This window comes from Colletes gigas, unplaced genomic scaffold, assembly GCF_013123115.1.
Source record: "Colletes gigas isolate AHSC1104 unplaced genomic scaffold, ASM1312311v1 Colletes_gigas_Sc00014, whole genome shotgun sequence".
In the NCBI taxonomy this organism is placed as follows: domain Eukaryota; kingdom Metazoa; phylum Arthropoda; class Insecta; order Hymenoptera; family Colletidae; genus Colletes; species Colletes gigas.
In genome coordinates, this window is record NW_025106643.1 from 2,402,307 (window position 1) to 2,425,765 (window position 23,459).

Genomic DNA, 23,459 nt, shown 5'->3' on the forward strand with positions numbered 1-23,459 from the left:
AAAAAACTCGACGATGCTCCAATTAATAGATTCGAGATGAAATGGTTCAACTAACGTATAGTGCTTGTTATTGGCAAATCGTGAACCGATTATGAGGCCATACACAATCGATAGTTACCTTTATCGTGTAAGTTTGAGTTCTCTGTGAGTGGTGGGTCTTTCCGCGGAGGGCTTGGTGTGCTGATACCCGGAAGTCTTGAAAGTTCGAGCATGGAGCGCCTATCGAGTAGGCGGACGCGTGAGCTAGAACGAGATCTGACGGAGACCGGACGTGCCGTCCCACGAAAACTATTCGCTAGCCGAGCGAACAGTCGCTAGGACTCGTTCGCGTGCGGTGCTTAACCTACGCGGATTGTATATTACGTATTATTTACATCCGTAGAAACGATATATTAAAACGAACGGTAACGACGCTCGAGAGCCAATGGCGCGTAAAACGTCGCTAAACCCCAGGCCTGTTCCTCGAATCAAACGAGACTACACGGAGACACCGTACAAAGAAATTTTTGGATAACGGAAAACACTCTTGTCTCTAAAATAACGAAGATAAATTACGAATCGACGATTCCTATTACAAGTCTCTGCGTGAAATTCTCTTCCTCGCGTCGCGAATAGGCAAAACCTAACGTAGACATTTTCAATGCCCAGTGATCGTAGCTTCCTCTATACCATGCAGTTTTTAGTCATGAATATATTAATTACTATATCGCTTTGGCGTCGTTGTCCCTTAACTAGAGTTGCGCTACAACCTGGAACTGCGAGGGAAGATAATGATATGTGCTAGAAAAGGTCGCAAAAATTTCTGACTTAAAGGTTTCTATTGAAGTTTTGTAAAAATATTTCAAACGAGAGAAGGTCTGTTACGAATAGCCAATGGCTCGACGGGTGTTCGAAAACCAGCGGTGAAAAGTTCTCGACTTGGACGATCGGACGACAGGTAAAGGCACATCCGCAATTAGAAAACATTATTCGAAAACAATGAGCTCCACACCTCCGGGGGAGGAGGGGGGAGTGCTCCATTGACGGGGCACCGTCGTGCACAATGAGCGGCCCCGTTCGATAAAGCAAAACGAATCCCGGGGCCTAAACGGCCCTTTTGTTCCAGCGCATTAATATGCTAATTCAATTATCCGCGTCGTTGCCAGCGAGCCTTCCCCGAATGATCGCGCGATCGCCCGTCCCCCCCCTCGTACTGGACAGAGCAGATTCTCACGGACGTGCCCCCGCGGTCCCTGTGTCGGCCCTCGAGCGTCGCGCGTATAAATACGTCGTCGGGTTCCCGCGCGAGAGGGTGGACATACACGTGTACTGCGAGTAGCTACAAAGAATGCTCCTGCAAGGACAATCTGCGACAAAGAACGTCCCCGCTCGTACGAGATCCCGAGCTAAATTCCATCTAAGGGCATTCTCTCCAGCTCTCGAGTATATACATTACGGATCACATACGATTAAAACCTAAACCTGCGCCGTGTTCTCTTCAATTGTACATCGAGACGGATCCGCGGGCCCCCCGGAGGTGTTCCATAACTCACCGAGCGGCCGTTTCGCGCCGCGAATCGAAAACGTTCTCGAACCTAGACGGACGTCTACGAATCTAGAATATCACGGAGACCGGTCTGCGTAGCTGCTCGAGGTCCAGCGTGGTCGATGTCGTCGGGTTGGTCACCTGCTGATGGGACGACGGTATCGGAGTGGTGCCCGGACTGCTCCCGGGGCTGCTGGTGGTCGTGACGATGCTGCCGGGCCCGGTCGCCGACGAGGACGTGAACATGAGGTGAGGATGAGGCGCGGTGGCCCCCACGGTGTGATGTCCGGTTGAGAACAGAGGTCCCAAGTGGGACGCCGTGTTGTGGTACGGCTTACCTGCTGTTGTGGGCGACGAGTAAAATCCGGAGTAGAAGCTGCTGACTACAGCCGCCGCGGAGGCAGCGTTGTTGTTGGCTGCGTCCGCCGCCGCCGCCGCCGCAGCTGCGGCCGCCGCTGCACTCGACGACGACGACCCCGTACCGTTACTGCTGGCCACTAACTTGCTCAGGTGGACCGCGTCGAATGCTGAGCCAAAATACGGCGGCAACGGTGGATAATCGAGAGGGTGCGGATGGTGATGATGATGAGAGACCGGAGCAGCTGGGGCGGCGAAGTACGGAGGCAGAGGGAAGCTGGGGAAGCCACCGGGACTCATCGAGCCACCTTTACCAGGTACCGCGGACACCGGTACCTTGGGCTTCCTTCGCGGACGGTACTTGTAGTCCGGGTGCTCCTTCATGTGCATCGCCCGCAGACGCTTCGCCTCGTCGATGAACGGTCGTTTCTCCGAGTCGGAGAGTAGCTTCCACTCGGCGCCGAGCCTCTTCGATATCTCCGAGTTGTGCATCTTCGGGTTGTCCAGGGCGATCTTCTTTCGTTGGATCCTGGACCACACCATGAACGCGTTCATAGGCCTCTTGATGTGTTGCTCCTGGGACGCGGCGGACTGCTGGCCGGCCACGTTCATGTCCTGGCTCACGTGGTGCACGGAGTGCAGGTCCATGCCAGACAGGAACCCGTAGCCGGGATGTTGTTGGTGAGAGCTCATCATGGTCACCTCGTCGTTGCGAGCTCGAGCGAACCGAGCGAGATCCCACAGGCTGTATCGATGGACTGCCACCCCTTCGTAGCTTTCCCTTGAACTTCACGCACTTATGAGCGGACCACCGTCGCGCTCGGTTATCGTCCTAATCCTCGCGTTCATCCACTAACTGATGTCGCCACCGGATTCGAGGTGCGAGCGAAAAAAATCCACAAGTGTCGTAAACGAGATGTCGAGTTAGGTGGAAGGCGAGCGCGGCAAAAACGGTCGAACGTGCTCGAATGGAGTGCCGGTGTCGACTGAGCGTGGACTGCCCGTAGGACCGGTCCACGACCTGCCGGAGGGATCCATACTTCCTCTCTCTCTCTTTCCCCCGATGGCTGTCTCCGTTCACCAGGATTTCGAGGGCGGAACCGACGCAGAGCGTCGTACGCCGCGCCCACGAACCGACCCTCTTCACGCTATTCGTCGAAGTCGCCTCGGTCTAACGGCGTACCTTTTCTACCCTTTCTCCCCACTAAGTGACACCGGCACACCGACCAGAAACAGCAACCCCTCTGTACCCTGCCGGACTGAGGAGGGCTGCTGCTACCTCGGAGACCGCGAGCTGCAATTATTATTATTGATTACCTCGATACGATGAAGTACAAATAGCGTATAGGCTGCCCCGTTATTGACTAGCTCTCTATTCGTCTACTGGCGCGCACGCCACCAGCGGCGCGATATCGCGCGATAATTGGTTACGCTCCCTTCCACCCTCTCGTTCACCCCTCTTCAGCTGCCAGAAGAACGCGGAAGATTCTCCTGGTCAACGGGCTCGAGGATCTTCGGCCGGATTAGCTCCTTTGCTCGGACATCCGTGACCACCTTCATTCACCGGTGACCCCGATAGACCGCAACCCCCATTGTTCCACGAGGGTGTATGACATTTTTCTTCGCATTCTTCGGACACCTTCAATTTCACCGAACATCTTTGGCCGCTGAATACGTTGGAACACGTCTACGTTACTCTTTTAACGTTTCGTTGCTGGAGGATCTTTCTTTTTTATTCCTCGTCCCAGAAATAAATACTACTAAATAATTGCTTCACCCAAGTGGGATTATGCAAATGTCAACAACCGAAGATTAACCTCTTAATTCAAGATTTATGTAGTTAATTGACAAAACGAACGAACAAAATAAAGACTAGAAAAAAGAACCGTTTCAACCCCCCTAAAATGGTAATAAAAAAATTGCATTCAATTAGTCGCTTCTATTAAAATGAGTTCTTGATTACCCTATAAAAATGTTAACAGATGAAGATGAACCTATAATATTATTACAATTCTATTATGGAAATGTCAGCAAAGGAGGATACCCCTCAGTAATATGGTAGAGCAAAGTCAAAGTAACAAGTTAAATATATCGTAGACACTCACGGTATTGTTGGTTATAGGTTGTGGAATAACAATTGAAGAACACCCATTAATATTCTAGTAGACACGTTCCAACCCTTGGAAGAGAGCAGGTACTCGGACGCCAAGAAGTCTAAAACTCAGCACAAAGAAGACTGTATTAGAATTTTTTAGGGACATGAGTCACACCCCTTTACAGTAATTTCTTTAAATAAATTTTGAACATTTTTAAAAGACTCTATCTCGAAAAAGGGGAGAATTCTTAGATATTTATGTGACCATTCCCAGAGAAAGTAGAATATAACACCAAAGTTTGCGATTTTTTTCTGAGGAACAATTTTTACCTTTTTTGTTTTCATCCAGTTAGCTCGAATGCTTGTTTCGTCCTGTAAAACTTTGAGAAAGATGAAAATTAGTGAAATTTCGCGCCCCGTTCGCAGACAGGGGCGCAACAATCTGACATAATTACGAGGGAATCATTAACACCGTTTCTTTGCCACCGCGACTAATCCGTAGGTCGTTTCGTTGAGTAATTAATCAGAATTTCGCATGTCGGCGTCCTTCTTTCTCCCTACCGTTGAAACAATAAAGGGTTGAAATCTGCCAGTTCCTTTCCTGTGGGAAATCTGAGGAACAATAGAAAAAAATCTCTCGACGACAGGCACTTGGATTAGAATGGAAAGCAACAGCGGCGAAAGGAGCGAGCGGTGCCCCTTTCCCAATCTCGACTCACCGCGCCCTCGGCTCCCAAAGGACATTCAGCAATGCGAACGAATAAAAGCTCTCTCTGTCGGTGAACTGCATTAGTCGTTTGTGCTTTTGTGCAGAGGAGGCGCGTACGAACTCCGCCGCGGTGTCTCCTTACTTCGATTTTCAAATAATCGATCGAGCTTCCTGCATTTTCGAACGGAGCGCCGTTCGACCGAGCGGCGTCGTTGTAATGGCTAACTTGGAATAATTTTAGACCGACCAAGGAGGCAATCTTACTCCTTCTGACTCGTACTTCTTCCTGCGATATGAAATGTTATTGAACTCATTGCTTTTGGAACTGCTTGTAATTCAGATTATCAGAGGACCTGGAAAAACTGTTACCTTTGCCAACTTTTGTTTTTTCTATTCACTTGACTCTGTTCACTTCTGCCAGATACGACTTCCGGGAACATTTCTTTTTATTAACGGGCAAATCTAAGATGTTTGTATAGAGCAACAGCACAATAAAAGTGATTATTCCAAAAGAAATTAGTTTTTGCCTATGGCAGCTTCAATTAATTTCAAAATATATAAGCTAACCCCGTTGTGTCAATTATTACCAAAATCTCTTCCCATTTAAAAAATCGTCGATGGCGTTCGTCGGGGAGGAGGGGGGGGGGAGGGCGTAGCGCCAATAAGAGAACGGTAAACAGTGGGAGAAAGCGATTAAAGCCTGAAAAAGAGGGGAAAAGGGAAGCCGGACTCTTCCGCGGGACGAAAAAAAAGAAAAGAAAAAAGGTGGAAGAATCCGTCGACGGATGGTCGCCATTCCGTCGATCCGGATTCTGTAAAATACGCGTCCGAGCACAGACGCACACAGGCCAGTCGGAGCCGCCACTCACACGTTCCTTCCCCTGTATGCAGTCGGGTGCAAATTGGTATTGAAAAATCTCGAAGTCAATTAAAACTCGAGATACAAAGGATTTGGCGAGACAAAATACCAATTATCTCATGTCCTCCGCCTGTGCTGTCCCTTCGACTCTCCCTCCCCTCCCCCCGTCGCCGCCAAACAGCCTCGAGGGGAGCACGGGGTTGGTCGTCGGGCGAACGGGGTGACTAGCGAGAGGGGGACGGGGGCCGAGGGCGCTTACAAGAACTCAATTCCATTAAGCATTGAAGTGAGTAAAACGAGGCAGCTCAGCGTGGATGGGCATCTATATAACGCAGCTCGCATCTCGGTTATCTACCTAATAAAGCTTCGACTTCCTCCCAAAACCCCTTCCCCTTCCCACCGCGTCCGCGTCTCACCGAGCCACCCCCGGGCACCGGCCCGCTACCCTCTACGACATAAAGCATGTGCCAGCGAGGTGTCTGTGAGACAATCCCCCGGGATGACAATGCTTATCCCACGTATGAATGCCGGCGATGCTTCCTAGGTAATTTAAGTATAGCCACCCACTCGCCACCAACCAACCTCTCTTTTCACCACCTTGCCATCCGCCTTCAACCATTCGAGGAAGCCCGTATACCTTCTGGTGTGCACGTATGAAAACCCGTTGTCCCCGTTTAATGATTGCCATTAGCGACGAAATCTTTTCTCGTCGACCGCCAAGCCACTACGCAAGCGGCGAACCAGCCCCCCTCTCGCTTATTCCGGGTCCTGTGAATCTCGAATGAGCCCCCGAGATCCGTCTGGGGACTGCGTCGATGTTCTCGCGCCCTATCGGAGCTATTGCCAAGGTCGATCTCTATGGAAGTTGCCGCGAGAATCGCGGGGCTTCGAACAATGCGCGTCTTTATCTCATGCCGGAGATTACGATTTCGTGAGTGCAAGCTCGCGAATGCGTTCCGCCTCGCGATATTTCTTTTCTTCTCTGCTTTCCTTTCACCCGGCCATTGTCTCCCTTTGCTACGCGATTCGCGCGTTACTGGAGCACCGTCGCCGAATAGACTCCATCTTTCGCCGGATTCAGTGTCGATAAATTGAACTTCAAACGGAACGAACGATTAATTAAGCATTCGACAATTAGTCAGACGTTCGGAGGTTCAATGTTGAGATCAGTTTACTGTTTAGCGAACTTGGACGAACTTTAACCGTCAGTCGAAGGCGTGGGAACAGAAACTGATAGAGTTTGTACGTAATGTTATTGGACTGCATAGGTACTCCGACGTTATCGTTGGAATGAGCTTAAACGTCACATTATTTGTAAAATTTTTATGATAAAAAACGGTCCACTATTAGGTACTGTGTATGGATGCAATAAAAAGTTCTATGCGATTGTTAAGATTACACGTAGACTTACTACGGTTTTAATTTCGTAACAATGGAGCAACTGTAAATTAAAATGACGTAAAGCTGTCATTATCTCCGGCCGCGCAGTACGTCGTTAAAAACCACCATGGAAGGATTACAAGAAACAAATTTCCGAGTGAACCGACCGCAAGGGGAACGCAGTCATTCAATTAGCGAGGTGCTTCAGGGTTGCCACTTTCATCCGCAAATCGGATCCAAGCGACTGCACGGAAGACGGCTCGTCTCTTGGAGATCACACCGGCCGAACGGGGGGATGGGGGGCTGCTCTCATCCAGGTGGCAAAATCCCGGCTAATTAGTAATCGTCCTCCGCCTCTGTCGAGTCCGCAGGTGCTGCTCGGTGTATCTAGACGGCACGTCGAGCGTGTAATTCGGATGCGCCGGATTATCCGCGCGACGTTCCCATGTTGATCCTGCAAATTAAGTCGACTGCTCGACGCGGCCGTGCCGTTCGAGCTCGTTGGAGGAAAGGGGCATGAAAACGCGCGGGGGGGGGGTGGTAGAACGGGTGGGTTTATAAGAGGGGTTGGTCGGTCCTGGAAGCAGGTGGGGCAGAACGGAACGCAATCGTAGCGTACTTTGGGTGATTATAGGCAATCGTAAAAGTACCAGAAAGCGGCGGGTAAGAGGGAACAAGACAGAGCAGGGGTTGGACGAAGGGATGGAAGGTAGGAGGAAGGGGGGAGGACGAGGGATACACGGGCCCATGACGGTGCCACGTCGCCACCCCGACGTGCACGCTCGAACGCGTTGCGTAATTAGCGACTGCCTCTCCGGTTTTGTGGGTGGGTGTAGGGGGTTGCTGGGCGGCCTGGATAGCGAGGGTGAAGTGGGTGCACTGTTACCGTGCGCCGAGATCGCGGCCACCCCCCCCCTCTGCACCCCCCCCGAGAACACGTTCGTGCGACTGACGACCGGTTGAAGCCCACCGCGTGCGTGAACACACGTGCGATCTACAGGGTGGTTCTTAACGGCGGATACCAGACGGTATTCGCCATTCTGAAAAATCTAGGCTTCGAGTCTTCTCGTTTTAAAATGAACACGCATCAGTTTGTTTGCTCTTTCAACACGGAAAGTATTATTCTTTTTGGTCCTTGGTTTGAATCGTGTTGTTGATGAATGAAAGAAGGGGGTAAATAGAGAAATGGATGAATAGATCCACCGACTAACTTTGTTACTCGTCAACAAACATTGTTAAACACCTGTGAAGAGTAAGACCCCCTAGTAGATGCAACAACACTGTGGCGACACCTTCTGCACTCGCCAATAGAGGGACACCCCCAATCTGTGAATTTCTCACAAGTGCTCGACTGACCATCGAATTTTCTTTCCTCTTGCATATAACAGCAACAAATGCTTTTTCAACGCTTCTATACAAAGCAAACTGTGCAAACTACAACCACGGATGTGTTTACCACAGTCCAAAATTGTGTGTGAATGGCGACAGAAATCGTTGCGATCGATTATCGAGGGTTGAAGCTCGACTGGGAAAATCATTACAATGGGCGAGCGATTTTACCACGTAAACAACGTCTTGGAGGGCGCGATTCTCGCGCTAGTCGGTCGCGGATCTGATTTTCTCGAGTAGTAAGGTGGAGAATTATGCGGTTCGTGGCGTCGACACTAATCCTCGTCGAAACACCCCGTGCAGGGTGACGGGGTGTGTGGGGGAGGGGCAGCGAATCGAGGAGCTCGGGAGTGGCGAAAGGGATCACGTAGACCGACGTAGACGCAATTAATGCAGAAACAGGGCGCAGGACGTCGAGGGGGTTTCGAGGAGGGCATCGGCGCTATGCCGCGCCGTGAGACGTAATGACTAATTGAGATTGGAAAAGAGGAGGGAATAATGCGATCCGGGTGGTCACGGTAAAACGCACTTTTTCTTTCCTCCTTCGTCCTTCCGTTCCCTACCCTTCCTCCGCCCCCCCACCCTTCCTTTCCTGTCGATTACAAAGAATCTCTCGCCTGCAGGCACACCAATGGAATTACGGGATACGCTGTCGCGCCGGTAGACTCCCGGATCAGATCCCGGGCTCGATTTTAATGCGATCGATTTATCGAGGCGCTCTTCGACGTCTCCAGTACGGACAGATTTATCAATTTCTTCCGTCCATTTTTCGGACCACGAGAATCCCCTCGATGACAGTGTTCGTTCTGACGGGTATGCTACGGAACTCGTTCAGATTCACTGAAACCTTCAAATATATTAGGTTATATTAGGCTTATCTTATTTCAAACGAGCACTCAGATCTTATCTCGACAATATACTTTACGAAATTTTGAAAATTATTGGCGAAACAATGAACGTATTTTAAATGTGAAAGAGCATCAGAGAAGTGGTTTGGGAAGAGAGCTAGAAAAGAAAGCATCCTTTCGATTGCAAGTTACATCTATCATACTGGATTAGATTTTTATTACCTTTTAACTCTTCTCTCGTGTTTTAATTTTCTATTTATGCAAGTAAATTAGTAAATTTCTTTCTCTACGACCCTGGTGCATAAAGCAAACATCAAGAGCCATCGTTCTCCAGTTGTCCATCAGAGATTTCTGAAAATTGCACCGATCGATGGCCCAACAACGTGTTCCGTGACAATTCGAAGTACCGCATAGTGGAGTGAATGCAACTCCAATATTTGTTTCCTGAAAATTTCAAAAATTAACACATTACCGACCGATAACCTATTAATCGACTTTTTTACCGACCGATAGCGTATTAATCAACTTTTTTACCGACCAACGCTTACCGACCGATAGCCGATTAATCAACCGGTCGGTAAAGTGTTAATATACGATTAGCTACGAAACTATATGCTTCAAGTAGAGCGAAAAATTGATTCACTAACGATAGAAGTATTTTATATACTCTTCGTTAATGATTCGCTGATATATCTTAATCACAACTGACTGGCCATCAGCGGCCATAAATTCTACATTTTACTGTTAAAATCGGTGAGGATCGTAAAGTGGCTGTAAAACTAAAGTTCGTCTATTCTCTAAGAACCTTCAAGGTTCGACGTTTTACCACCTAGAATCGCCGTTTGGCCCACTGTAGACCACCATGGAGCAAACCGAGGTCCCGGGCGCATCCATCAGCCTCATGAACAATCGCGGCGCGTGTTGCGACACGATTTGTCACGATATCGCGGGAACGGTTCGCGGCATCGATATTGTGCCGCTTACAATCCGTATCCAAGAGCGAAACAACGGGGCAAGTAAGGCAGGGAAGGAAGGAAGGAAGGAAGGAAGGAAGGAAGGAAGGAAAGCAAAAGGAAAAGTGAACGGGGTAGGGGAGAGGGAGGTTGTGGGGGGGGTGGTTTGCACGGGGGTTGGTGCGGGCAAAGGCAACCGGAGTAACCAAGGCAAGAGATCTCTCACACAGGGACAGCCCGTCGCGCGAGTGTTCTCCATTCGTCGGCGCTGGGCTCGTCGACATTAAGATAATTACTTTCCAGCAGGACGTGCGCGCTCATTGTCGCCGGTACCGCGGCAGAATGGCATTATTCATTGTCGTGAAGAAAGTGAGGGAGCGCGAGGCTGGATGGTGGGGAGGGCCGCGAGGTGCCAGAGGGTTGTGGCGCGGGGGGTGCAGAGCCCGTTGGTATACCTTAGCCCGTGGGTGGAGCATTATTCCGTCAGTTCCATGTTTCGCCATTGAAACCGGGCGCGGGGGAAGGGGGGGGGGGAGGGTTGCTTTCCGTTCCTCGGAGGAAGACCGGAGGGGTGGGCATCCCGACGATGTATCCAACGGCTTCCTCCCGGCGACGCCATTAATGTAATTATTTCCAGCGAGTGTTTCAGGTGGCAACGAAACGCTTCGCGGGAATCGAGACTGATCAGCCTGGCTGGCCCCGGGAAAGAATCAACGTCCTCCGGGATGCGCTTACGCCTTCGTGGCTTTCCGCGTTCCTTCGTACGCCTGCTCCCCCCCTCGCAGTTCGAACTCTTTTCCTCCTTCCTGGCGCCGGGGGATGATTCGTCACGGCGGCGACCAGGCGTTAAAACGAGACGCGCTTGTCTGATTTGTGTCCCTCGCTTTCTACCCGCGATAATGCCTCGATTTCGTCCAACTGGTTCTGTCCGTGGCATCGTTGGCTCCCGATTCTTTCCGGAAACACCGAATTCTTCTTCTTTCAAGGCTCGCATGGGCACCTCTTCTCTTTCGTTTCGACTCTTCTCCTTCTTCGGAGGACTTGGAAAGAATCTCTGTCAATTCTTCTTCTTTCAAGGCTCACATGGGCACCTCTTCTCTTTCGTTTCGACTCTTCTTCGGAGGAGGAGGATTTGGAAAGAATCTCTGTCAATTCTTCTTCTTTCAAGGCTCACATGGGCACCTCTTCTCTTTCGTTTCGACTCTTCTTCGGAGGAGGAGGATTTGGAAAGAATCTCTGTCAATTCTTCTTCTTTCAAGGCTCACATGGGCACCTCTTCTCTTTCGTTTCGACTCTTCTCCTTCTTCGGAGGACTTGGAAAGAATCTCTATCAATTCTTCTTCATTCAAGGCTCACATGGGCACCTCTTCTCTTTCGTTTCGACTCTTCTCCTTCTTCGGAGGACTTGGAAAGAATCTCTATCAATTCTTCTTCTTTCAAGGCTCACATGGGCACCTCTTCTCTTTCGTTTCGACTTGTTGGGGTTTTGTAATGAGCTGACACATTCGATATAACTGTTCAATATAAACGTATATTTAGAAGTAAATTAAACACGTGTGCATACAAAAGCGACGCGTACTCTCAGGGAGACATATTTGGACTGAACAACAACAGGAAAACAAAACAATATGTTCGTATCGATAACGGCCATCATCGATTCTCTAACACGACTCTTCTCCTTCTTCGGAGGACTCTGAAGGAATCTCTGTGAATTTGAATCGAAAAAGAGGTCTTCTTCGTCCTCGAATACTCTGGGGAAAACATTGCAATAATAAAATACTTAACAAACCTTTTTATTCGATGAAAAGATCAGGTCAACTTGAATTTTTAAACAGCACTATGTAACGACCCACTACACAATGACCTTCGAACGAATTTTAGGTTAGAAATTCGCTCGTAATTGAGGGAATAATTTTATTCCTATTCAATAATAAGAAAAAACACGATATAAGATCCATACAGAATAATTAAATAAATTTAGCTGCTTTTTGTGTGTAAAAACGAACTTCTTTGGTTGAAATTGTAGGTAGTTGAGGGAATAATTTTATTCCCATTCAATAATAAGAAAAAACACGATATAAGATCCATACAGAATAATTAAATAAATTTAGCTGCTTTTTGTGTGTAAGAAGAAACTTCTTTGGTTGAAATTGTGGGTACTTTTCGTTTTGAAACTATGAATTACTATGCACGCGTGCGTTTGTTCCCCTCCATCGCGAAGTTGTTCCTTTTTACATGTGTTTTAGATCGTAACCTCGTTGACACGGTCGACGGTCAAAATTTTTGTGGGAACGTTGTGGAAAATTCTAAAAAAAAACATTACAGATGCAAGTGACGTAAATTTATAGTGGAAAAGAGGCGTTAAAATTCTTGTTTTTGGTGCACCATGTCCATATCCGGTACCTACATCGAGGAAGATGGTTTTGGGCTTGTGCCCAGACCTAAACGTAACAAGCATAACAGACCATTCGAAATTGTTAGAAGGTAGAAGAAAGACATCAATTATCCTGAAAAATAATGGATTATATTGTTCATTTGACCCATATCTTTATCTATCAATGTAGTTAACTCAGTACTACTATTATTATTGCTATTTATTGTTGAAAACCAAACCTTCACGACTCTGAGAGAAGTATTTTGCATGGGTACAAATGACGTTTTAAGCTACTACATTTTTTATTACTCTTTTTGTCAGATATACACTGACCAACAAACACAAAGCATCGGTGCAACTGATATCCTGGGGCGCTGGAATTCAATCCGTGAAAATTCCAAACAAATCGGGCATTTTAGGCGACGTCGTTTTGGGCTTCGACGATATAGAGGGTAAAAATTGTTATTTTCCGAAACCACCGATCTCGTTCTTTACAAAATAATCGACTTACTGCGTTGGAGGATTCGTAACATTCATGCAAATATAATCAGGATATTTGGAGAACAGGTACATAGGAAGCATAATCGGGCGAGTGGTGAATCGAATCTCGAGCGGTAAATTTCGAATGAACAATAAGAATCACGTCTTGTCGACCAACGACAGGGATGGCTCGAGTCACTTCAATGGCGGACATTTTGCATTCGACAACATCAACTGGCAGTCTCACGTATTACGCAAACATGTGGTACGAGCACAATTACTATAAATTAGTAATATCTCGTAATTCTCCATGCAACTACGAGAGGACTTGATGATCAATTTATTTTTTATGAATGAAATATTCGATCCAAATGTTCATTGTTCGTTATTTACATGTAATTAGTGACAAATCGTTAACTATGTAGCAACTCGCGGCAGTCAACGCGTTGAACAATTCCACTATGATACCCGAATGGTTTCTCTTCTTTTTTTTAAATTATTCCAACAGGTAATGTCTCATTTGAGCCGAGCAAACAGCGAGGGATATCCGGGAGATATGTTAACGCAGGTAAAATACTCCTGGACGGATGATAATCAACTTCACATTAACATCCGTGCAACTGCGACTCAACCGACACCTGCTAACATCACTACAAATTGCTTAATGAATCTTGCAGGACACGTAAGATTTGCTAATTTCTATATTAAAATGGTAGTTCCACGTCTGCTACAATTTTAAGTTACAATACGAGGTGCAACAGTAAAGTTTCGAGCATAGTTTTGTTTCCATCATTAATAGTAATAACTAGACTACGGATCTTTATGAAACGGAAGCTTTGTAGAGGGTTGTTTCAACCCCTAAATACAATAATTCGTATCTTACTTTAAGTATTATATTTTTGCATATTAAATGCATTCTGTAGCTTTTTGAGAATTAAAATTCTCCATAAATGCATAAAAATCCGCAGTAATAACGTAAACAATTATAAGTCTTTTTAGACGTTACGTAACAAGTACCATTATCAGTTTAAGGTATAAATTCACGACTCGTAATGGAGACTGCTCAAACACATGAATTATATACACTAGTATATAAATTAGAAATTAATTTTTTACACTAAAAGTGTTATACTTTTAACTGTGCAACTAATGGGAATTAACAAGTTGAATCGTTATAGGCTACTGGTCCTAGCGAATTGAAGAAACACGTGGTGTCCATCAACGCCGGAAGTTGGACGTTTGCGGACATAAAAGACAATTTGCCGACAGGTGCTATACATCCTGTCGATAGTACAGTGTTCGACCTACGCTTACCGACTCAGTTGACCAAGAAACAGCTTTACAACGTACCGGGTGGTGGTTACAACCAGAATCTCTGCATCACCAGCCCCAGCTGCTGGTCTTATCGTTTTCACGCTAGGTAAGTCATCGATCATCGAATTTTGGCGAATACATTTAATCATAAACTAAGTATAGAATAGAATTGTAATCAGTGAGTTGATTTTCGTGGCCTAATCTACCTGCCATACCGACCTGAAATTTCTAAAATGATTTTACTGCCCCCTTCTCATGGATGAGAAATTAAAAAATTTCGAATCATTCTAAAAAAATTATTTTTAGTTTCTGGGGTCAATTACACACCTTTTACGATGAATTTAATACTTTCTTGCTAACTTTCACGTATGTTAATGTTAATTTTTCTATTTTCTATCGAAGAGTTTTGCATCTGCTTCGATCATCGAATTTTGGTGAATAAACGAAGTATAAAATAGAATTGTAATCAGTGAGTTGATTTTCATGGCCTAATCTACCTGCCATACCGACCTGAAATTTCTAAAATGATTTTACTGCCCCCTTCTCATGGATGAGAAATTAAAAAATTTCGAATCATTCTAAAAAAATTATTTTTAGTTTCTGGGGTCAATTGCACACCTTTTACGATGAATTTAATACTTTCACGTATGTTAATATTAAATTTTCTATTTTCTATCGAAGAGTTTTGCATCCTGCTTCGGGAAGAACCTTGGAAATATATTCCAATCAGCCAGGCTTACAATTCTCCACTGGAAACGATTTGCCAGATCCCGATCTCGTCTACCCTCCCGATTTCGAAGACTACTGCGACTGTGCCGACGAGGATTATGTTAGATCTTCATTTGATCTATCCACGAGTTTCCAAAATATATTTATCGAGTACAATTTGCTTTAGACGGGAAATATCGACGAGATGAATAAGGAAATTTGGGGAAAAGACGGTGTTCGATATCGAAGACACGGTGGATTCGTTTTATCGCCACAAAACTACCCCGACGCCATCAACATATGCGATTTCCCATGCAGCGTGCTTTATCCCGGTAAAGTTTACGCGCACGACATAACGTACAAGTTCGGTTTGCTCTCAGAAATATGAAAACGTCGAAAGTTAAAAACGATCGATATAAATCAATACACGATTTTTTAGATTTATAATACATATATTTGTGAACCAATCTCGGCTGGAATAATCGCATACGCGCTAATTGTACAAAACTATCCATAATAATTTCTATTCACATATTTATCGTAACGGGAATCGCGCGATTCGCCCCTCGTTTGCTACTTAATGAGATAATTAGGGCTGCACGGCGTTCGCCGCTAATTAAATTGTACATACTATCGGGTCGATTATCGTTACTATCCTTATGTAATTCTCTTTATTGTCGTGAAGTGACTCCATTCTGAATGGTGTCACGAAAACCTCTGGTCCGTTCCGCGGGATATTCGAGAATCGTGACGTAAATCGTTTAGCATGATTGCTCGAAGCATCCGTTCGTGGTCCGTTACCAGCTGGCTCTCCATAAACGTTTATAAATATATAAAGCTATATCTGTGTATGTATACATATCTCGATTTATCTTAGGCGTAATAAAAAAAAATTCATTTCCTTTTGTACATCCCTAAAGTGTTATCTCTACGTGTAATATTTTTTTATGTTATTTGCGGGCAGTAACTTATGGCAGACATTCTGAAGGCAGTTTCAAGTATCCACTTGATCTCTTGGCACCCATCGCTTAAATTCATCCTCGAGTTTCGAATTTCTGAGCTACGAAACGCTTCGTTGTATCATTAATCGAGAATCGTTGTATATAATATATTCCCATTGTGGGTCTGTGAATTTGCATTGCTAATAAATATAGTAATATTACAAAAAAATTTTTTTTTAAATTCTGGAAGTCGTGGGTGACAATATCAACGCGTTATCGTCCATCTGACACGAAACTACAAAGTCGAGGAATGTCAGCGTCAAACGTCGACTAAAATAGCTTAAAAAAGAAACGAGGAAGATATAAAACACATATCAGGCAAAGGCAGTGTTAAAGAAGAGTGTCAGCTCCGCGTAAAGGGGAAAAAAAAAAAAGAAACAATTATTTGGCAGTGAAACGACGCAAGTCTGGTTACAAAATGAACACAAATTTAAAGCATTCGCGACTTCTCCGCAGGATCGAACCGATGTCAGAGTGATTCCCGCCCGTAATACTCGGCAGTTTTTTGTTTCGGTGTCTCGCGTTGCAATGAGAAAATTGACTAATGGAACCGAAACGTTTGACCCCCAAAACGTTACTCCGTCACTATTACGTGAACTCTGAGGGTCAGAGGCCTTTCCCAGACTTCGTTCTCCTCGGCGATACCGTTTTTCGAGCGTCCGTGGATAACCAAACGGAATTCACCGGGTTCCTTCAATCGACTGCGGAAATGGAGGGCCCAAACACCGTAATCCTTCGCGATCTCGAAGTGATCGTCCTTGTCGCCCTTGGCTATCGTGTACTCCATCTCCTCGTCCTAGAAAAAAGATGAAATCATCGCTTGCTGGCGAATTAAACTTCAACGGGGCTTGAAAAAGTATTTTTCTGATCCTCGAGGCGAACCTTGACAGCTGGTTGCAGTTTAAGGATTCTCTTCCTGTGCTTGGTCTGCCTTAAACTGATCTTCAGGACGAATTCTTCGCCATGGTGGTGTCTGTTCGCTGTCCTCGGGACTCGTTTTTTCGCGATTTCGCTTCTACGCGAAATCAATTTCTCTTCCATCGATCTGATTCGCAAGCCTCTTCTGTGTCTTCCTTTCCCATTGATCTGTTTCGAAAAGATTGTTCGATTGTTTGTTATCAATTCGAACATCGAAACGAGAGGGTTGGCAAATTACATATTCAGGGAATAAGACAACATTTAAATAATATACCTTGCAAGTGAAACAGCCCTCTGTCGATATCGTCTTGTCGTCTGCTGGTGGTATGTGATAGGGATCTGGATTTATCACGAATGTGGGCGCGTTGCTAATATCCTCGCCGTAGTTTCCTTGCGATAGTGGAGTAATCGTTGACAAACAGTGGCCCTGATTTATTAAAATTGGAAACAAAGGAAACTTAATAGATGTTACGACCAAAGTTCGAATAATTGTTGAATGGAATAAACCCAGTAAATAAATCGTTGGACAAGCGAAAATTTCGTGTCACCAACCTGTCCAATTCTCTGATAGCCAGTTGGACATCCGCAAATGAAACCACTGGGGCCATTGGGAGTGCATCCGAATGCACATGGACTTCCAATGCATCCAGCGCTCACCTAAGTCCCATTAAATTGCTCATAGATTCTTTCAAGACGTAATTCACGTCCTACAGTTATTAGACAAGGCTGGAAACATTACCTGAATGCACATTTGCACTTTAGAGTCGAACTGGTAACCATCCGGACAACCACACTTGTAGCTACCAATCGTGTTGATGCAGGTATTGTCTCCGCACGGGGATGTGCTGCATTCGTTCTCGTCGATACACTGATTGTAGTAGAGATGCTGAACGAACCCGTCGGGGCAACCGCAACGATAGCTTCCCATATAGTTCTGTAATTAACAGAACGAAAAGAAGATTAAACGAGGTTTCTCTGAGATCTGGAAGCAGTGGAGCTACAAGCTTTCATTTGACATATATTTAACACTAAACCAACCACGAACCGGTCAAATGACCGTTTTTAAAATTTTGTTTAGAATTTCTAACGCACAATGTTATTTTGGCGCACATTTTACGATTTTTCTTATAGCATACGTACAATGAATTTTTCAATATTCACTTCTATTCTTATTGTTTAGTCTCTTTGTTAGTCTCTTTTGCCTATAACGATCGGGCGTCTTATTTTGGCCTCTAGAATCTCCCATTAAAATTTGCCCCAGGAGTGGCCGAACACCCTGTATTATAGTCCAGTATTCAGTTTCCATTGTCTTAGGACAGTCTAATAACGCGTATTAAAAATACTAAAACTTTGGACGCGTGCAGTTCCGAAACTACTAGGGTTTTATTCATTATTAAGGTATCGTTAGAAGCGGCAAGGCTTCCCCTTTAAAACGGTTTTTGGTTTTTGTCGATCGGACTTTCCGTTATCGAGATATCGTAATTTATGTAAAACATGATTTTTTAAATTCCGCTGTCTCTCGCTTCCCCATGTTAGACAAGGCTATTAACGCGTATTAAAAATAGTAAAACTTTGGACGCGTGCAGTTCCGAAACTACTAGGGTTTTATTAATTATTGAACGACTGTTGGCAGCGGTGAACCTTCCCCTTTAAAACGGTTTTTGGTTTTTGTCGATCGGACTTACCGTTTTCGAGATATCGTAATTTATGTAAAGGGGTATTTTTCTTAATTTGACTATCTCTGTCTCCGTCTGACGCGTCGCGCCGGACCTCCTTGTCGCACGTGAGTCGTGACTCTCGTGACCTAGTTTCGTAGTATTTCCAAGAATTTACTACGCACTGTTTACTATTTTCACGCACGCGAGTTCATTGATAAACAATGAACGTAAACAAAGGCTTCGGACCCTCGTATCTAAGAAACTAGCCACCGCATCGACTTGAAATTAAAATCGCTATATCTCCGGAACTAATAAAGCTATCGACTCGCACAAACGCTCATTTTAAAGGGCATTTCATCCTCTTTCTGATGACTATAAAAACTATTACAATTTATTTTTTCTTCCATGCTTATTTTGCAATTTACTTTGACGCGATCGACTTGAAACTAAAATCACTATATTTCCGGAACTAATAAAGCTATCCACTCGCACAAACGCTCATTTTAAACAGCATTTCATCCTCTATCTGATGACTATAAAAACTATTACAATTTATTTTATCTTCCATGTTTATTTTGCAATTTACTTTGACGCGATCGACTTGAAACTAAAATCACTATATTTCTGGAACTAATAAAGCTATCCACTCGCACAAACGCTCATTTTAAAGAGCATTTCATCCTCTTTCTGATGACTATAAAAACTATTACAATTTATTTTTTCTTCCATGTTTATTTTGCAATTTACTTTGACGCGATCGACTTGAAACTAAAACCACTATATTTCTGGAACTAATGAAGTTATCGACTCGCACAGACGCTCATTTTAAACAGCATTTCATCCTCTATCTGATGACTATAAATACTATTACAATTTATTTTATCTTCCATGTTTATTTTGCAATTTACTTTGACGCGATCGACTTGAAACTAAAATCGCTATATCTCCGGAACTAATAAAGCTATCGACTCGCACAAACGCTCATTTTAAAGAGCATTTCATCCTCTATCCGATGACTATAACAACTATTATAATTTATGCTATCTTCTATGTTTATTTTCACATTTACTTTGACGCTACGTACCTAAAGAAGTTTCAGCAATTCCTACCGATCGTACGACTGTATATTATACGATATAATGCAAAAATTAGGCGATTAGAAATCATTTGACCGGGCCATGGTAGGAATAGGTATACACGAAGTGTCGGTAGGTTTAGTGTTAATGAACAACAGAATTTACCTGGCAGCCGTGTTCACAGGACGTGTCATCGGCGCACTCGTTCTGATCCACGCAAAATCTGCCAGCCTGATCGAGCTTGAATCCTCTCGGGCAGATGCACCGGAAACTACCGAGTGTGTTGATGCAGGTGCCTGGTTTCGGGCAAGTTCCATGTTGGTCGCACTCGTTTATGTCTAGAGAAACACAAAATTATGCACTTCCAACGCTAAACAATTAAAACAGTTGAATTATACAATATTAAAAAAAAGAGGTCTAAGATTTTAGGATAAATTATCTATAAAATGTTAGATTCGTCAAAAAACTACAGAATTTAGTTAGTATGCAAGAATATAAGAAATACTTAAAGTAAGGTACGAATTATTGTATCTAGGGGTTGAGACAACCCTCTACAAAGCTCCAATTTCATTAATTTTATTAATAAAAATAGGAATTTGCATGAAGATCCGCAGTCTGGTAATGACAAACCGTGACAAGTGTCGCCATCTTGATTGTAACCCTCCTGGCAGCCGCAGGTGTAGCTGCCTTGAGTGTTGACGCAGTTTTGTTGGCACAGGTGATTTCCTGTCGAGCATTCGTCCATGTCTCTGCAACTGATGCCGTCAGGATTCAGAATGAAACCAGCTGGACAGGAACACGTGAAGCTTCCCTCCGTGTTCTGGCAGTTGTACTTGCAGGGCTTCGGCGTAACCTCGCACTCGTTTATATCTACAATTAAAAATTGAATACTTAGCGACAGGCGAATCTTAATCATCGTTTGAAACGACGACAACATGGTTCATTTTCAATTTTCTCCACATCTTCTTTGAAATTATATAAAACACTCACCGACACATTGGGTTCCGGACTTGTCAGGCTTGTAGCCCTTGTTGCAAACGCATCTGTAGGAACCCAGTGTATTGATGCACAGTCCGTTCTTACACAAGTCTGGAATCGTCTTGCATTCGTCGATGTCTGAAAGAAAACGTTCATAATTCCTAATCACGTGGCAAGACAGAGTATAGCAAAGTAGATCCAATCTAAATTTTACGAGTAACCCTTAACCCTTTGCACTCCTATGTCGAGTTCCAGTCGACACTTTTTCAAATCCAAACCAAAGAGATATCGTACACTTGCAACAACAGTGTAAATAAAACGGATATTTTAACAGGTAAATTTTAAATAAAACACTTAAAGGCAAAAAGGTTGGGAGCTGCTGGTAACAAAATTGAAATATAATTCGGAGTGCAAAGGGTTAAGAAAATGCGAGTACCTTGACCATCCACGGAGAAACCCTTGTCCAAGCACAGTTCGTTATAGTTCTCGGAGTCCTTGGACGGACAAATCTCGCAATGAGGTCCCCAAGCCGCCCCCATAGTGCAGCAACAGTCAGCTTTCGTGACTGTCCTCAAATCTGAGGTCCTGGCCGTGCATCTACCACCGATCGTTTGCAAGAAACAGTAGCCCACTCTGCGATCTGTAAGAGGATTCCCCTCAGAGCTTAACTCACAATCCACATCTAGTTCCAATTACCTATGCAAGATTTTCCGTCTTGACTCTGCTCGAAGCCGTCGTAACAGAGGCACTGATAACTGCCCTCCACGTTCACGCAACGTCCGTTCCGACAGAGACCGGAATTGATGGCGCACTCGTTGATGTCCTTGCACTCGTCGGTCATCCCGATTTGCTGATACCCGGGCGGGCAGATGCACATGAAGGACCCGATCAGGTTCTTGCACTGGTACCTGCAGTTGTTCGCGGGCGTCGCGCACTCGTCCACGTCTGAAACGATGATAAAAACCCACTCAGAAGTTTTGGAGACACGCCAGATGAGTGGGAGGAATAAATAAAGAGGAGACCTCAAACTCCATGAACAATTTCCTCTATATTTAAGTCGTCTATTTATTGTGCATGAACATTCGAAGATTACTCATCTGTAATACTAGAAGTAACAGTCTACTACTTAATTTCAACGATTCCAAAACGTCACATTGTGAACTATGTATAGCGTGTTCGCGAGAAGTTGGCTAGCAAGACTCATTGCTAGCAACCAATCAAAGCTACGCATTCCTTCCGCTAGCCAGCTTCTCGTGGACTCACAGTAGGTATCGACGAGTGCAGCAGAGATTCGTGAGGAAGATTAGCCGTACCTATGCAGTGTCGTCCATCGGGAGCCAAGGTGTACCCGTAAGGACAAATGCACCTGAAGGAACCAGGAGCATTGTGGCACCTGAAGGCACACTGGTTGCCAATCTCCAGGCACTCGTTCACGTCCTCGCAAACTTGGTTCACTCCAGGAGTGAAACCCTCGTTGCAGAAGCACTCGAAGCTACCGTCGATGTTCGTGCAGGTCCCGTTGCCGCATATGTTCTGCACGGCCTGGCACTCGTTGTTGTCGATGCAGTGTCTGCCGCTGGCGTCCAGGACGTATCCCGAGGGGCACTCGCACCTGAAGGAGCCGTCTGTGTTTATGCACTCGCCGCCGGAGCAAGCGTCCGGCATGAAGAGGCACTCGTTCAGGTCGATACCAGTGTCGTCCCTTCCTGGCCCCTCGGGGCACAGTCTCCTGAACTCCTCTGGATGGAGACAATTTATCGTTAGAGACTCGTGCAAACACCAGACCTAATCCAGACCTAACCCAGACCTAACCCAGACCTAACCCAGACCCTGGTCCGTTACTCGCGTTGTCTCTGGAGAGAAAAGAATAATTACCGCTGTTATCTGGAGGGCATTGCTCGCAATATCGTCCCCAAGCCTTTCCCATTGTGCAGCAACAGTGTTTCTTCGTCATTCCACCGGTTCGAGGGTAGCCACAACGTCCTCGCGTGTAACTGTCGTAACAGGACTCCTCTCTTACGTCGATGCACCTCATCGAATTCGGTTTGTCGCTCAGTTGGAACCCAACTGGACAGTCGCAGATCACTCCACCTTCAGTGTTCAGGCAACGACCGTTCTCACAGATTCCTGGTGTCTCCACGCATTCGTCGACGTCTACGAGCACGGGAATATCATTTATTTCTGTCGAAATTCACCTTCGACGTGTGAAAAAGAGTCCAAAAAACAGGTGTTTTGTAATTTATAATTGCATTTATATTTACGGAGATATCGTCGACTTCTGGGACAGGTTCTATATAATTATGCAATTTTTACCTACCCACGCATTTCTTCCTCGTGTAATCCAACTCGTAACCAGGTGGACAAGCGCATATGTAAGATCCCATTAGGTTTTGACACTTTCCTGGCGATAGACAGAGCCCAGGTATCTAACGCAATTGTTGATCATCGAATGGTAATTTTGAGCGATCGAATTTAAGAAAAATTGAACAAAATTATCGTGTTGACTTGAAATTGTTAAAGCACCTACCTCGTGACACTCGTCGATGTCCCTGCAATGTTGTCCGTCTTGAGCTAACACGTAACCATCGGCGCACTCGCAATTGAAGGCACCGATCGTGTTTCGACATCTCCCGTTGCGACAGAGGAACGGCATAATTCGACACTCGTCGATATCTGGCTCACAATTTACAGCGGTACAGTAACTAACAGCACGTTAATTATTCCCGAAAAATCATGAGATCATAAGATCATTGTTTCGAAAGTCACGCTGTACGGAAGGATCTAACATCGAATAAACGATCTCAAAAATGGTGTATTGCACTGCCATTAAAGAAATA

At 45.2% G+C, this 23,459-nt stretch overlaps 3 protein-coding genes across 3 annotated transcripts in view; 1 reads left to right on the top strand and 2 right to left on the bottom strand.

The window, feature by feature from the left end:
* Positions 1–1,594: 1,594 nt before the first annotated feature.
* On the bottom strand, positions 1,595–2,578 carry LOC122399545 (transcription factor sox-3-like). Its single transcript, XM_043400300.1, has one exon. It carries the CDS (start codon positions 2,576–2,578, stop codon positions 1,595–1,597), a length of 984 nt encoding a protein of 327 aa, XP_043256235.1.
* A 9,923-nt stretch (positions 2,579–12,501) lies between these two features.
* LOC122399654 (galactose mutarotase-like) lies at positions 12,502–15,379 on the top strand. Its single transcript, XM_043400492.1, has 7 exons — positions 12,502–12,599; positions 12,811–12,941; positions 13,041–13,234; positions 13,478–13,651; positions 14,148–14,389; positions 14,965–15,061; positions 15,206–15,379. The coding sequence occupies exons 1-7, from the start codon at positions 12,502–12,504 to the stop codon at positions 15,377–15,379; spliced, it is 1,110 nt and encodes a 369-aa protein (XP_043256427.1).
* Positions 15,380–15,467: 88 nt separating this feature from the next.
* Positions 15,468–23,459, bottom strand: part of LOC122399604 (fibrillin-2-like) — a 36,723-nt gene continuing 28,731 nt past the window's right edge. The window contains exons 29-42 of the mRNA XM_043400398.1: positions 23,150–23,295; positions 22,940–23,048; positions 22,498–22,776; positions 21,936–22,361; positions 21,319–21,567; positions 21,059–21,262; positions 20,635–20,760; positions 20,275–20,514; positions 19,810–19,982; positions 17,650–17,844; positions 17,463–17,567; positions 17,185–17,337; positions 16,875–17,078; positions 15,468–16,788 (exon numbers count right to left, since the gene is read on the bottom strand). Coding sequence (XP_043256333.1) covers positions 16,567–16,788; positions 16,875–17,078; positions 17,185–17,337; positions 17,463–17,567; positions 17,650–17,844; positions 19,810–19,982; positions 20,275–20,514; positions 20,635–20,760; positions 21,059–21,262; positions 21,319–21,567; positions 21,936–22,361; positions 22,498–22,776; positions 22,940–23,048; positions 23,150–23,295 — 2,831 coding nt within the window. The 3' untranslated portion in view covers positions 15,468–16,566. The remainder of the gene's footprint in view (positions 16,789–16,874; positions 17,079–17,184; positions 17,338–17,462; positions 17,568–17,649; positions 17,845–19,809; positions 19,983–20,274; positions 20,515–20,634; positions 20,761–21,058; positions 21,263–21,318; positions 21,568–21,935; positions 22,362–22,497; positions 22,777–22,939; positions 23,049–23,149; positions 23,296–23,459) is intronic.